Genomic DNA, 15,528 nt, shown 5'->3' with positions numbered 1-15,528 from the left:
CTCCCCTGCCGCTCCATCTATGTTGATACTACTGAATTAATGCAAGTTGATGACGCCATATTGTTTGAATGTGAACAGTATAAATAATATTGTTCGTTTTATTTGTTTTTGCTTCTCTTTCGAATATTGGACATCCAGATCTAAACCAATGAAGTATAGCAGGAAAGATGCTAAATGTGCCACTTTGTTTTTGTTATTCTGAAAAATGCTTTGTTTTCTGTGGTTTTAAGCAGCTTTTTTTGTATATTAATCATATATTTTTACTTTTGATGGTCTCCGTTATGCAATAAGTTATTGCACTTACTGTGCTTTTGTTTTGAAAAAGTGTTGCTGGGGCAGTTCTCTCCAACCTCAAGTCAAAGGTTGAGCCCGTCCATCGTGTCAAAAGCAGGATCAGAGTGCAGTCCTCATGGTGCAGGACTTTGTACAGAATTAATACTTTGTTTTTCTGTCAATGTTGGTTTGGAATTTTGAAATAAATTGTGCTTTAAAGAATCAAAAATTGAAGAATTTCTTCTTTCATTTTTTTCTTCATTAAGTAGATCAGTCCAAGTTTAGTCACAGCGGAAAAATAATTAATTGTTTTAGTAAAGGTCGCCTTCATCTCTGAAACATTAAAATATAACACGGGGCGGTTAATTAAAAAATAAGCTAAAATGTTTCTTCAGGAAACGTTATCTAACCTGAAACTGAAACAAATTTAGTCCCAGAGTTTTGAAGCTGGCAATGAGAGGGAACTGCTGCTAATAAATAAACTGTTTCAACCACAATAACAACACAGTAAACAATAGACTGGTTTATTTTGTGATGTGTTTAACTGTTAATTTTTTAAAATCAAATTTAGAAAAATAAAATAAACAATAAACATAATTTTCATGTGTTAGTTTGTATGATGGCCATTCTAAGAAACTTTTTTTAAATTCCAAGAATAAATGAATAATATTTCAAGAATAAGTTTTTATTCTTGCAGTACTATGATTTCATTCTTGTGTAACTTTTTTCTTTTAATATTTTGTCTTTATTTCCTGAATTTTAGAACTATTTTTTGTAATTTCATATATTTTTTTTATTTCCGTAGCATCATCCTGAATGTGTCAGAATTGTATTGTGTGACCTCAGCATCTTAAAAATACCACAAATATTCACTATACAGTGAAAATGAACTTTTTGCTAATAGAAAATAAAGCATCCACCATCGTCTTCCTCTGGTCTGATCAAAAGAAGGCAATGCTTATTATAGAGACTCTAATCTTGCAACGCTTTTGTTTCACAGCTAAATGATGAACAAGCGCCCAGAATAAGGAAGAAGAGCAAAGTGCTGCGCCCTGAGAGGAACTCGTTAAAGCTGACGGGTCACGCTGCTCCAGCCAGGCTCCATTGGCAACCCTATAATATAGGGCCGCTCGGTTAAAAGACCATGAAGACCATTAGGGTACTTCAAAGTTCACCCCTCTGCATTAGGGCCAGCCTGATATAGCAAAGAGGGGAAATATCCGATTCCTCATTTACTGCCTTATTTTCCCATCAGTTGACCCGTCAGTCAGTCTGAGCTGCTCGTTAAGGGCCATCGTTAGCAAGGCCAGCGCTGTAAATCTGCCCTGATATCAGCTTTCAGCAGAAACTTCTTCTAGGTCATATTTTTGGGGCTTGCGCTCCGGCTTCCAGTGTTAAATGATCCCTCAGAGGAACGCCGGTGCTTGCACTGTAAATCAGATTCCTTATTCTAATGAAAAGACTCCTAAAACATGAAAGGACTGGAGGCGAAGTGAAGTGACATAAATGAATTGACACTGGCCTTGATGGAACCAACCGGCTCCTCATTCAAACATTCCCCAGTGACAAGAGCTCATAAATCAAACATCCATCTGACACGGTGCTGCTGTCCGACAGGAGGACGTCCGAGGAGGAGGAGCGTCCTCCTGTTGCGGTCGTGGACAAACGCCACAGCCCTTCTGTTTGGCCACATGCAGAGGAGTGGGTGGCTGAAGATGAAGGCGCACATAGATCTTTGCTCAGTCAGAACGTTCCTCATTACAGGGCCAGACTGCCAGAAAACAATTCATATTTAGCACTCACTTCTGACATGCATAAGAAATCATTCACACAGAACAAGAATGATGACCGATCCTCGAACAGAGGCGAGTTATGGAAGAGTAGGCCCACAGTGCTGAGCCTTAAAAAAGCTTTCTCTGCACTTTATTTGGATTTTATGCATTTAAGTAACACAAAGTGCTGCCTAATTGCCAAGCAGAAGAAAAATTATACATGATTTTCACACTTTCAAACTCTAACCTGAGCTCTTTCTTCCATATGCTGAATTCCCAACATGCCAAACTGTAAATAGCACTTTTTATTTCTTTCAACATAGCGGTCTTCTTACCAGTCTTGCAGAGTGCAGGTGTGAAAGTTAGCAGTTTTTCCCACTTAAATCTCTGCAGCTCCACCAGAGCCACAATGGGCATCTCTGGAGGCAACTCAAGATCCAATTAATGACTTTATTATGGTACCGAGTTTCGGAAAACCTTGATTTATACTGATTTAATTACTCAAGGGTTGATTGCAACTGGTCCCACTGGATTTCATGTAGGAATATTAGAGTGAAGTTTTCTCTATATAGATGCAAGCCAATTTCAGAAGTGTGCTAACCGCAACAGTCAGCGTATGCTAACAACACTGAGCGTATGCTAATAGGTCAAAGGTCACATAGTGGTGTAGAAGCTCAGATCCATAACATGAGAATCTTCAGTTGGACCGATGCAGGGTTTTTTAAAGATGATGCCAGTTATTTTTACATCAGTCTGACCAATCCCTCAATATGTGCTGCCGATATTTATGAACCGATTCTCGAATCGGCTCATAAATATCGGCATTGCTTTGTCTTCCTCCATTTACATAATAATAAAAGTGACACAATGATGACAAATGTTACAAAGGTTTTAAGCGAAATAAAAAAATAAACATGATGTTGAAAGAACATAAGTCGGTTGTTGTTATTTATTTCATGGCAATTTAATCAATTTATGTGGTCAAACTGTAAACAAAGTAAAAACTAAATTAGTCTGTGAAACATTCAAATAAACACAAACTTAAAAAAATGCAAATATTTAATGTAAACCAAGCATATTATCACAAATTATGCTTAATTTAACCAACAAATAATTAAGTACCCACTTCCTCTTGGAACCCTTTACAGTATAATAAACACCACTCAGCATTAAAACCCACTCAAGTTAGCATTGTTCTAATTAGCTGCTAACCGCTAGCATTTTCAGGAGCTTAAAGCTACTTTGTCAAAACCGGCATATAAAACAACAAAATAAATGTTTCAATAGATTTAATCAGAAACGCAAGAAATACAAAGTTTTAAGGTTAATTAAACGTTTCCTTCCGATCCGCCGCCAAGTCACTTAAACTAAGGTAAATAAACTGTAGTGCCCCCTAGTGGACTGGTAGGAGATAATGCAACCATGCTCTGTTTTCAGATAGTTGCTTAAAAAGTTCTCACTTTATCCATTTTTATTTTAACAAAAACATTTACCGTGTATAATTTTCCTTCATTTCACAATCCTCCACGACTTGGTGTTGAAATTTCAGATGAAATCTTTAAATTTGGGGCTGTGACGTAAATTTTAATCGTGCGTTCCATCCCAAACTCCCGAAGTTTGTTCGGTTTGTGTTTCCAACCCTTCCACAGAACCTTTTCGGCCCTCCTCTTTGACAATATGCTTCCAATTATGAATCTGGTGAAAATGGGGATGGTGAAGCACGCTTGTGATTTATTGCTCATCGAAGTCCACTCTTGCTCAGTGCCGTCGCACATGAAGGCCTCCCGCGGCAGAGCACAGAGGTCAGACACGCACTGCAGTCGACCTCCTAGATGCACCACGGCACTCGGGAAGAGATCGGCAGGCCGAGACGACGGCTCGGGTCCGAACGCCACACCGCGAGTCAAGTTTCAGCGCAAAAAGCGACTCGGCCACGGGTCGGCCTCCAACTGGGAAACTGCGTCACAATTCGATAAGAAGAGAAATAAAGTGACTCAAAAATCACTGGGATCATCACTGACTTTTCACACAAGTCATCTTTATTGTGACCAAAGATTACTTTGTGGTGTTTTCACATGGGACAGCCTCTGCTACTCAGTGGCGTTCATTAGCTACACTCTGGTCCTGGGGACTGAAAACACATGCTCAACAAGTGAGTCACCAGGCAAGCCGGAGCTTCTCAGACGGCAGAGCGGCTCAGCCTGAGAAACGGCTCGTCCCTGCAGACCAGTTTGTGTTCAGCTCACTTCCTGTTTTACTTGAGGCCACCACGTTCTGAGTCACAGAAATTGTCTGGTTGGGTCAAAAACCGCTGGATCTGTGGAACTCGGTACTCACGGGACATTTTATGACGTTCTACACCACAACAAGATGCCATTTAAAGCCAATTGCCGCATTATATTGGTTGAAGTTTTTCCTAAATAGGTATTGACAATTTGGTAACAATTTGCCTTGTGTGTATTCTTGTGCAAAGAAGAATAACAGAAACTACTTGGAAAACACACAAAAAAGCAGAAGGATGTAAAATGCCCCTCTTATGTTCAACCAAGTAAACATAAAAATTTAAAACAAACAAAAATGAAAGATTTAGATTGAAGAATTACGTTTTGAAGAAACAGAAAATGAACTAAAAATGCACACAGGCAATTAAAAGCAAAACTGTAAAGCAAGCAGAGACTCCAGTCTGTCTGTTGGTCAACAGCATTAGAAACTGCTGTTGTTGAGGAGATGAGATGCACAAATGCCACATCAGATCATTTCTGTTATTCTTTTTTGCACAAGAATAACAAATTATTGCCAAATTGTCAATACCTATAAAAGTTTTGCATGGTTACTTAGAACCAAATGCTGTAAAGCAACTAAAAACTAGCATCAGGCCGAGACCTGGGAGTAGTGATGGACTTGGACCTGAACCTTCAGAGCCACATAAAGACGATTACAAAGTCGGCCTTCTATCACCTGAAGAACATCTCCAGGATTAGAGGACTAATGTCTCAGCCAGATCTAGAGAAACTCATCCAGGCGTTTGTCTTTAGTCGCATTGATTATTGTAACAGCATCTTCACAGGCCTGTCCAACAAATCAATCAAACAGCTGCAGCTGGTCCAGAAGCTGCTGCTCGCGTTCTCACTAGAACCAGGAAGATAGAGACATAACACCAGTTTTAAAGTCCCTACAGTGGCTCCCTGTAGCTCAAAGAATAGATTTTAAAATACTGTTGTTAGTTTATAAATCACTGAACGGTTTAGCACCACAATACATCAAAGATCTGCTGTTGTTGTATCAACCTTCCAGACCTCTCAGGTCTTCTGGTTCTGGTCTGCTCTGCATCCCCAGAACCAGAACCAAGAGAGGAGAAGCAGCTTTCAGCATCTATGCACCAAAAATTTGGAACAAACCTCCAGAAAACTGTAAAACAGCAGAAACCCTGACTTCCATTAAATCTCGACTAAAGACACACCTGTTTAGAATTGTATTTAAAATGTAATACATAACAATGCATTGTTTATTCTATGTTGCATGACTTTGTGTTTATGATGTAAAGCACTCTGAAATGCCTTGCTGCTGAAATGTGCTATACAAATATAATTTGATTGATTGATTGATTGATTGATTGATTGATAAAGAAAAACTCGATGGTTTGCTCCTGAAAGACCCAGAGGGCTGACGGTGACCTTATGTTTCCTTCAGCAGGTTAAGAATGTTGAGCATCAATGGTGGGCTGAACACGACCTGGACTCTCAGATTCAGGTCACATAGAGATCAGGTACGTATATCCAAGAGCTCTGGGTCCCACTCGAAAATAATCCGACTTGTTTTGTTCAGACCGTCATGAAAAGATCCGATACGGGTCGCATTAAGAGAAAAATATCAGAATCGGCTCACTTGGGGCTGCAGTGTGAACGCAGCCTTACTTACAGCATGTTGAAATCTTTTTGGGCTTATTTTAGATTCTCGTAGGTCTTAGTTTTGCTGTACCAGATGTAAATCTGCCTCTGCAGGGGGCAGATCATACAGAGAGCTTCTCTGTGCGCCACGGCTCCCTACCGGACCTAACACCTTTCATGCAAACAAAACACAAAGGAGAAGCCGAGGCTTTATGTTAGACGGTGGGTTGTTACAAGCAGGAAAAAGAACTCGCTCTGATACCCCCGGGAGGCCGATCACTCATAAATCATTAAGCAATGAAAGTCTCCTCTCCAAACAGAGGCCTAAAACAAACTCAACACGGAACCCCCACGAGTCTCACATCTTCGCCATCCATCACTTCTCCTTCCTTTTTTCCTGCTAGGAATGTTTATGAGGTAAGAAACACGAGTTCAACCGCAGAAAAATGCAAAACAGTAAAAGAAATAAGAACTTTGATCATCACATAAAGGAACAACTGAAATATGTACTCAATAAATACAAATTTAAAAAAACTTTGGTACGTCCTAAAAGACAACAATCACAAACCAGGTAAGTCATGACATTCGAGGGGCTTTTTCACCTTTTGCTATTTATTTAAACTGATGTCTGTCAGTTTAAAGGTAATCTACAAAGTTTTTAACTGTTTATCTTGGCTGCAGCAGTTACTGTGACACAAATATTAAAATGCTTGCTGGAAGGAGTTTTACAATAAGCTGTCAAATTAATTCAACTGTTCAAAAAGTAAAAATTACCGTAATTTGTTTTTCTAGCCGTTATTGAGTGAAAGTTTGACAGGCTTATTATTTTATTCAGGTTTATATTTACCAGACTTTGAATTACAGATGTTTTGTGTTTTTGTTGTTTTTTTTTAATCCAGCCGTTTTACGAAGTATCTGCCAAATTCAATCCGCCAGGGAGTGTTTGCATAATGATTTGATTTGAAAACTGATATGCGTGGAAGCCTGTCCTTAGCTGTAAATGGTGCAAAGACTGATCAGGTAATAAAACGTATTTTACTTTGTTTTTTATTATTATTATTTCCATGTGTTTAGCATTAGTGCAAAACATCTGATGATGGCCACAGATCATGTAAAATCTGTAATCCCACTGCTGCCAACTCCTGAATGTTGCTGCATGACGTCACCGTCTAATTTGCATATTTAGTCATGTGACCCAGGCTACCGAGAGAGGAATATAAATGTTAGGTTTTCTCATGCTAAGTTTAGAAACAGCCTTATAAGTGAAAATAATTTTCTCAAAAAAGGAAAATATATGCTTTTTACTCCTTCCAGGGTTGCACAGGAAATCCTGCCTTTGTGGTTTAAAAGTAACGTTTCCATATTAACACCACATCTTTTATAAAGACTGTAATGATGGAAACTTTTCTTCTTAGATACATGTCCGATTTCTGGTTAAAAAATCTCTTCCGGTTGCAAGTTGACCTTAAAATCAGGTTAAGACTGACGACTGGGATGCTGCCGCCCTCTTGTGGAAGTCAAGTGAAACACATCTACCATTTAAACTTAATTGCTCTTTTACTGGGTGGCAAAAATGCAAGAAGTACAATGCAGTTTATTCAAAATGCACACAGAGCAGTGATACGAAAGAATAAAATGTGTTTAATTTGAGAACAGTAGCACCTTTGTGAGGCGATTTCTCATGAACCTCAGTGGAGCAGCAGCTCAGCCAACACCTCCGTTTATTGCTGTGAGTACACGGCACCAGAAACAAAGCTGCTCTGCTCCTTCTTGTTCAGTTACTCTAATGAGCTCCAGTATATGGTAATGAGGCAGGAAAAACTAAAACACATCAGCCGCCACATTGTTCACTTCACTTTGACCGCAACAAGGATCCACAGCAGAACAGAGGAGAGTTTCTGGAAAGGCTTGTTAAGAAAATTGTGATCACATGTTTTGCTGTGTCGACTTTTCTCGCACTCTCTCCTTCTCCCATCACAGGGCTGATCAAAAGGCCCGAACACAAACGTGTTCATGTGATGCAGGATGAATTAGATGCAATAAAAGTACACTCCATAACCTTTTATAGAATATTATTGAAACAAATTAAGTTGGAACCGTGAAGAATGTTTTCTGGGATTTGAGTTGCCAAAAAAAAAAAAAGTAACACCTCATGAGAACTGGCATTTATTTGTAAATTAATGTTTTTCCTTTTGTTTGGACGAAAAAAAAAATCTCTTGTGTAGAACTTAAGTTTGCTGATGGATGTTTACTATTCTTTCCAGTTTGGCCCAGTGGTGGAAAATACAAACTCAAGCTGAATCAAAATTTCTGATCTTTGTAATCTAAAAAATAAGTGAGAATGTTTTCCAAACGAAGAGAGGAAGCAGGACTTAATAACTGGCTTCATCTTGCTTGGATAAAGTCAAAATTTAAGCGCAAAATGTTTCATTCCATCAATCGTTTGTGGCTGCTGGTGCTATTTAGATCCCAGGAAGAAATCAATTCAAATCTGCAACCTGGGATGTCAAACTCATCTTCAATTTGGATCAAATCAAAAATCTGTATGTTCTTAAAGGGCTGGTTGTGCCAGAATGTAACAATAAAACCCATTAATTTCATAAAATATCAATAAATAGCTCTTTGTTTCAGCATCCAATAAATGTTTTTTAAAATAATATAGAATATATTTCATCCAGGATTTTAATTGTTTTGCTATGAACCTCATATCACATATTGACATAACATAGAAATATTTGAAAGACATTTTTACAATATTTGCATTAATGTGTGATATTAAATGAGACATTTTATTAATTGGCGTATTGATCACAGACTGTAACTTGGCATCTAGTAAGGCGGAGCAACAGTCACTTAAAGTTTTTCCCCAATTTTGATACAAATTTGCAGTAAAATCAGAAAAAATGTGGAAATCTGTTGATTTTGTGTGAATTTTGCAGACTTGTGAAAAAGTCTAGCGGGCCAGATAAAAAACCTATGGTGGGCCAGATTTGGCCCTCGAGCCTTCAGTTTGACACCCGTGCTTTAAGCTAAGGGTTCGTTCCTTTTTGCTCTGTTGGTTTGATTTCCACAGGGTTTTTGACACTGTTGCCGTTATTTTCTCACACCAAGAAAAGAAGCGAATCAAACCACTAAGATAATCAAAGTTAAATTGATTTTGTTGGTGAACCCAAGAGCAAATTGAGCACAGTGTTGGGATTTTTCTATTTGTCCCATTAACAAATATCACGGCCCATCATTTGTGTTTCAGACACTCAGATGTCACCAGAGTGTCTGAGAGGAATTACTTGATGAGGAAAATGGGCAAATCATCCATGCAGGGAAAAACAATATAACTGTCATGTTTGAAAAATGTCTCCTTCACTGGCGTGAAAATAGATTTTACTATTAAGTTTGAGAGAAAAAAACATCTCATCTTTACCTTTTTGTATTAACAATGATGGATAACAAAACAGCTAAACTGAAGAGGCAATAAATCAGTCATTTTCACCTGTGCAGACTGAGCAAGAAGCAGACAAAACCAGTCATTTAAAATGCCATTTATGTCACAGACTTTTCAACAATCTAATACAAATTCATACACATACATGTCACCACCTAAAAGCACATTTCTAATGCAAATAACAGTCACCATACAAACAGAAAAAAAACAGTTGTTGGCTTGGGAGAGGTTATGGAGAAAATCACATGCTCACAAACATCCAGCGCGCGCGCACACACACACACGCACACACGCACGCACGCACACACACATACACACACACACACACACACAGTCAATATGACCCTTTGCAACTGCGTCACTTCAAGGCGCCATGACGGACGTCGGAAGTGAGGGACGGGAGTCTCTAACAGAGCGACTGAAGTTGTTTTTCCCAGTTTATTGATGGCTTCTACTTGTTAGCATCGAGCTAATTTAACACACCTGTTTGGTGTGTTACGGCGCTACGGCCGCCATATATGGCGGCATTTATAAAAGTTGGAAACCGACCCATACCTCCTCCTTTCTAACTTGTTGATCTAATTACCAACTTCTCCTGAATTCACACCATAAACATGTTTCCATGGATAGCAATGGTTAGCCTGTACCTTCTCCAGGTGTCTTTCTAATCCCATTTATTCAAAGTACATTAACGTTCTTATCCGACCAGGGCTGCCAGTCGTCATTACTGACAGCTGCTGCCGTATCTTTCCTCATTAACAGTTGCAAAATAAAACGGCAAGTTTTGTTTCTCTCCTTCTCTGTTTGTGCAGCCGTCCGCGCTGCGGCCATTTTTAAACTGAAATCAGCTGAATAAAAGCTGATTCCAGACGTCTGTGTTTAGACTGGCTTTAACGCAGCGCGCTGGTCGCTTTGACGCCCGTCATGGCGGAGTTCTGGAGAGCGTGACGTATTTGAGAGGTGGCAGTAAAAAAGGGCATGTGGAGGGAGGAGGCTGCTTACAGTAAGAAAACAGGTTGCCATTCAGCGTGTGCATGAAACACGATTTTTACAGTTGAGCCAACATAACTCTATATAAATATTCTTCATCCAAAAGTCAGTGCAGTGCCTTCTGCGCAGGCTTAACACCCAGTCTGTGCTAGACCTGGTTCACTAATTACTGCTTCCACTTTATGCACAAATTGTTATTTTTTTATCTTTGATTTTTAAACTTTCTCAGCGGTTTCTGTGTCTGGTTTTCTTTCTTTTTTTTTTTTTTTTTTAAATCACCCAGTACCTCAAAAGTCCAGCTGTGAAGTACAAGAGTTTGCCTTTTTTCCTCTTCTTCTTGTTTTTTAAACCAATTAGACAATTAAAAAAGAAAAAAAAAGGAGATCCACAAATGTACAAATGTCCGTTTTGTTGTTTTCTCCTGAATTCCCTTTTTGTTCGAGGAAAAAAAGCAATTTGCAAATGAAGCACTTTTCTACTGGATTCCCCGGAAGAGACACATGGCAAAGACCATGGCGAAGAGCTGGAGGAAAAACAAAGCAAACGGTCACAAGACGCAATTATTTCAACCAAAATAACCCACATTAATTCAATTCATCACTCATTAAATCTCAATATTTCTTCTGGAACATATTTTTAGAGGTTTATTTGTCTTTGGTCTTCATTGCTGCTGGGCAGAAAAATGATTCTTTGCATAATTTTTGTCCAAAGTTATGAAGAGGCGATCTTAAAACAACTCAAAGTATTGTGAAAAAAACAACTTGTATAGGGTGACATGCATTGTATTCAGTCCCTAAATAAAAATTTGTGACATCATCTGTTTATAAAAATCACCTATGAAGTAAATTCAACTAATTGGGAAAAAAAACATTCATAATATAAAATTTAATGTCCCTAAGTCTTCATATAAGTTCTGCATATGTGCATGTATGCACAGATATAAGAATATAAATTGACATAAACCTACATAATACATGAATGTAGCAGCAAATACAAATTCACTCTATAACAAAACATCAGAGCTTAATATTCATAAACGCAAAAAACAGAAATAACATTTTAGTCAGAGTTAGATGGTAAGTAGTTTTACTTCAGCAACCTTTTAGAAAAAATGTACTTTCATTAGTATTTTTACTATGCTGTACTTTTTACTTTTACTTCAGTAATTTTATCATGAAGTATTTCTACTCTTACTTGAGTAAAAGTTCTGGATTTTCTCCCCACTGAATGAAAAACAAACATGTTTTAATCAAATATTCACCAGACAAAAAGCTGCAACTTCTGTTAAAAGTTTTATAAGATTTTTTATTGAAAAAATATATTTTTTTATCTTTTGTTACTAAATGACCAGTTTCTCAGATTTTGCTTCTTTTTATAGGTTTATGTTTGAGTAAAATGAATATTGTTTTATTCTATGAACTACTGACAACATGTCTCTGACAAGCAACCAGCAAAAATTTAGTGTTACTGCAGAAAATGAGAAATGGTCAAAATAGCAAAAAGATGCAGTGCTTTCAGACTTTAAATAATGCAAAGAGAACAAGTTCATGTTTACTTAGAAACAGCAACATTCATATTTTGACGTGGGAAGAGTTCAGGAATGAATATTTGGAGGAATAACCAGCAGGTTTTCAATGGTTTACGTCTCCCTGTGATACTGAACATCACCACAAGATGGCGATCTTTCCACAGCCAGATCGTTCTCTTGACAGGTTAGGTTTCTTAAATTTAAAAGCAGAGCGTTGTCGTTCAAAAACAGACATCCTGATCATTTGGGCATCAGGAAAAGATGCCGAACATTTCAAGAGCCGCTCCTACCTCGATGGTTAACACCACAATAGCCAGCGCTCCAGCGACGTAGATGTACAGCTCGAAGTAGTCGACCACGGCAGAGTAGCAGCCCTAAGGACACACATGTGGACGACATGTGAATCAATAGGCTATAAATTTGCACAATTACAGAGATAGTTAAGGCGACATCACGGCTTCAATAGAGCGAGGATCGGAACAAAGGCCCCGCTGAACGAGTGGGAAGCGGGGCCTGCAGCCTTTTAATGAGGGCTCTTTGTGTGAATAAGCAGAACGAGCCACACACACGCAAACACACACACTCTGAACATCTCTTTATCATAATGGCATGGAAAACAACAGGTGGAGGGGAAAGGCTGCTGTTTAAAACCTCCCTATACCTGTTATCACTGTAATTACATACGAAGCTCGCTCTTGCACACATAAAATAACAGATTTAGGAGTGAATTCTCACATATTTTTAATTCTCAGCACGCTTTATTTTTATATTCTTAACAGGCTTTATTTTTGAGCAGATATATCCTCCGTAAAACCCTCCAATTTAAGCATGTATGCACAGGCTCATCTGTAAGCTGCCATCTGCGTGCTGCACATGACCCACCGTGACACCCAGACAGAACAGCACTAATAAGACATGGCAGAGTCAGGCAGTCCCCCAGTGCATTTATCTACTGTTTTGTGCCCTAATTAGGCCCGGAGGAGGTCTAGAACCAGGCTGAGAGGGGAAAAGCGGTGCCAAAAGTTACCTTGTTGTTGCGGAACATCATATTGCCTGATAGGCACTGCTCCTGGCCGGAGTAGACCCTCTCTTCACTCTGAAGAATGCGCTGGCAGCAGGCTTCTGGCACCATGTGATTCTGGTTGTTGAGCCTGAACTGGCTGTCCTTAAAGTCCTCTGGGCTGTTCACTCCACAGCAGTCAAACTGAAAGGCAGAAGAAGAAGAAGTTCCATTTGCCGAGCGCCTATTTGTGCAGTGACCTGCGGTCAGCTGTCTGTGGGCGCCAACCGAGCAGAAATATTGACCTAAATATAAAGGGTTTGTCTTTAAAATAGCCAGCTAGCTCTGAGTCTGTGTTTCCATGGCCTGTCAGCAGAGCAGCAGGAGGGAGAAACGGCGATGAGTGTTGCTCACTGTAATCATGATGGCGTTCCATGTAGAGGTGAAGACGTCGCTGTTGTTGTAGCCCTGATAATGACTCTTCAGCTCCTTGGTGAAGTACTCTCTGGTCAGCTAAATCAGCAAAAAGAGCAGAGGTCAATCAACGCCTCTAAACATGAAGCCTGAAGCAAGAACACATGATGAGTCGAAATGAGCTCAATAAACTCCTTTCTGAGTTTGTTACATGCTACTGTGGCTTTGAGTGTTTTCACTTTGATTGTCTGGGAAGACGACCAACTGGGGACCAAAACTGAAACATTTGTTAAATTTTCAGCTGGAGTGGTTTGCTTTCACACAGAACTGAATCAAATAAACTAAACCCTTTGAAAAACATGTTCCCCTCCTGGCCTGTGGGGGCACTGCAACAAGAACCACTGAAGGAAACAACACAAAAATCTCTGAAGAAGACACTGAGATCAACTTCCTTCATCATGAGTATCTGACGTATTCAATGTGGCCTGAGTCTGAACTGCTTGGAGAACCAGACAACGCTGCAAAGGCAGGAAGTGGACTAAACCTCAGGATGTCGATACTCGATGAAATCACTATTCTGTGTCCTGATTCACCCAAAAAAACAACAATGACACATTAACAACTTAATAAAGATTTAAAGATTGGCTCTGGTTGGATAACATCTGTAAAAATCATAAGCTGTGCTCCACCGTTAGCATCCATGTTTAAAACCCTGAGCACTTCTTCTTTTTCTTCTTTATGGCGGTTGGCAAAGCACAGAGCACGCTCTCTGTGCGACGTTATTGCGCCCTCTACTGCACTTGTGGGACACTTTCAGGTCGTTCGTAGTGGAGATCGCATACAAGTCGTATAGAGGTAAATTTGGAAATGTGAACCATGGCAAAAGAAAATCAGAATCGGGTCGCTTCAGGCTGCAGCCTTAGATTTGCAGGGGAACCAAAGTTCACTTTTTTGGTTGGCATCAGAGTTTGATTGCACATTCAGACCTCCAAAAACAAACCTGACCTTCTAGGAAAATGATCCACTTGTTGGATTAAAGCAGATCAAACAGGAACTTTGTGCCTTTCACCAACTCTTCAACACAAGATGAAGCACTCTTTTCTTTTTCTGTCTCTGTGTGTGTGCTGCTCTGCAGGGGGTAAAAATCAGCCCACCTCTATTACAGCCGTGCCAAGTCACAGCTGATTACATTCAGCGAAAGCCGAATGCTCTGCGGGTGGAAGAAGTGAAACGTTATGACGTTTGATTTGTGTGACCAGCCAGCAGCAGGATTGGAAACCAAAAAAACGACTCAGAAGTAATTTCATCAAGAAAACTAAAGATTTCTAATTAATATTTGAAGAATTTTATTGATACTGTTGTGGTTTTGGTGTGGTTTTTTTTGGATGTTGACAGGGTGACGTCAGTCATGGACTTAAGTGTAGAACCTCCTGCCAGCAGGAAATTTCTGTCTCTACTCTGGATCGGTGAATTGTTGGTAGGAGCTTCACAACTTATGATGGAAAAGTTTGAGAAAGAAAGAATAGTGAGGCTGGGCTTTTCAACCAAAAAATAACCAGGTGAGGCTGGAATTAAAAACAGCAGGAATATGTGAGAAACACCTTGTTGATATTCTGCTAATGTGAAAAAAACATTTTGCAATTGTGATCTCTGCATTAAATAAAAAACACAAATAAAGTTACAGGTGATTAAGTTTGTTCAAGCGATAAATCGTAAAAAAATATGCCGCGTCATCATCTTGCCACACTGTAAAACATGTGAAGGTGGTTTAACTTAAAAATGAAAGTCCACCTGCTGCCCTGAAAATGTAATTTAAGTCAATAAGAAAATTGTTTTGGTTTTGAATCATTAATTAAAGTTCATGAAGTTGATTTAACAATAAGAGACCAGTTGTCTAAACATTGTTTTTTAACTTCATTAATCTTGAATTGTGAGTTTTAACTAAAAAGCTACTCTCACCGAGTTAAAGAGCCACATTTCTCTATTATTTTACTCAAGTTAAAATAAATACTTATTTTACTTTAGAATAATTTAAACTCTTGTTTCAAACTGCAGGAACAAAATTTCTGATCTGATAATGAATTTTATTAAACATCCCAATGAATTCAGCTCAGAAACATTTAGTGTGAACAGGACATTATCCTCAAGCTTTGCTAACTGAGAATTGCATTAAAATGAACATTTGCCTTAATAAAACACAAGAGTCAGATCAATGTGACGCA

At 39.0% G+C, this 15,528-nt stretch overlaps 1 protein-coding gene across 8 annotated transcripts in view; it reads right to left on the bottom strand.

The window, feature by feature from the left end:
- Positions 1–9,456: 9,456 nt before the first annotated feature.
- The window catches only part of tspan18b (tetraspanin 18b), a 74,895-nt gene continuing 68,823 nt past the window's right edge, over positions 9,457–15,528 (bottom strand). For all 8 annotated transcript variants that reach the window (XM_055040447.1, XM_055040431.1, XM_055040440.1 and 5 more), the window contains 4 exons: positions 13,307–13,405; positions 12,920–13,096; positions 12,183–12,266; positions 9,457–10,887 (listed from right to left, as the gene is read on the bottom strand). In XM_055040447.1, coding sequence (XP_054896422.1) covers positions 10,840–10,887; positions 12,183–12,266; positions 12,920–13,096; positions 13,307–13,405 — 408 coding nt within the window. In that variant the 3' untranslated portion in view covers positions 9,457–10,839. The remainder of the gene's footprint in view (positions 10,888–12,182; positions 12,267–12,919; positions 13,097–13,306; positions 13,406–15,528) is intronic.

The sequence above is a fragment of the Poeciliopsis prolifica genome, unplaced genomic scaffold, assembly GCF_027474105.1.
Source record: "Poeciliopsis prolifica strain line A6 unplaced genomic scaffold, Auburn_PproV2 SCAFFOLD001, whole genome shotgun sequence".
NCBI classification, from domain to species: Eukaryota; Metazoa; Chordata; class Actinopteri; order Cyprinodontiformes; family Poeciliidae; genus Poeciliopsis; species Poeciliopsis prolifica.
The sequence above is the reverse complement of the archived record's forward strand: the minus strand, read 5'-3'. Positions and strand labels throughout refer to the sequence as shown.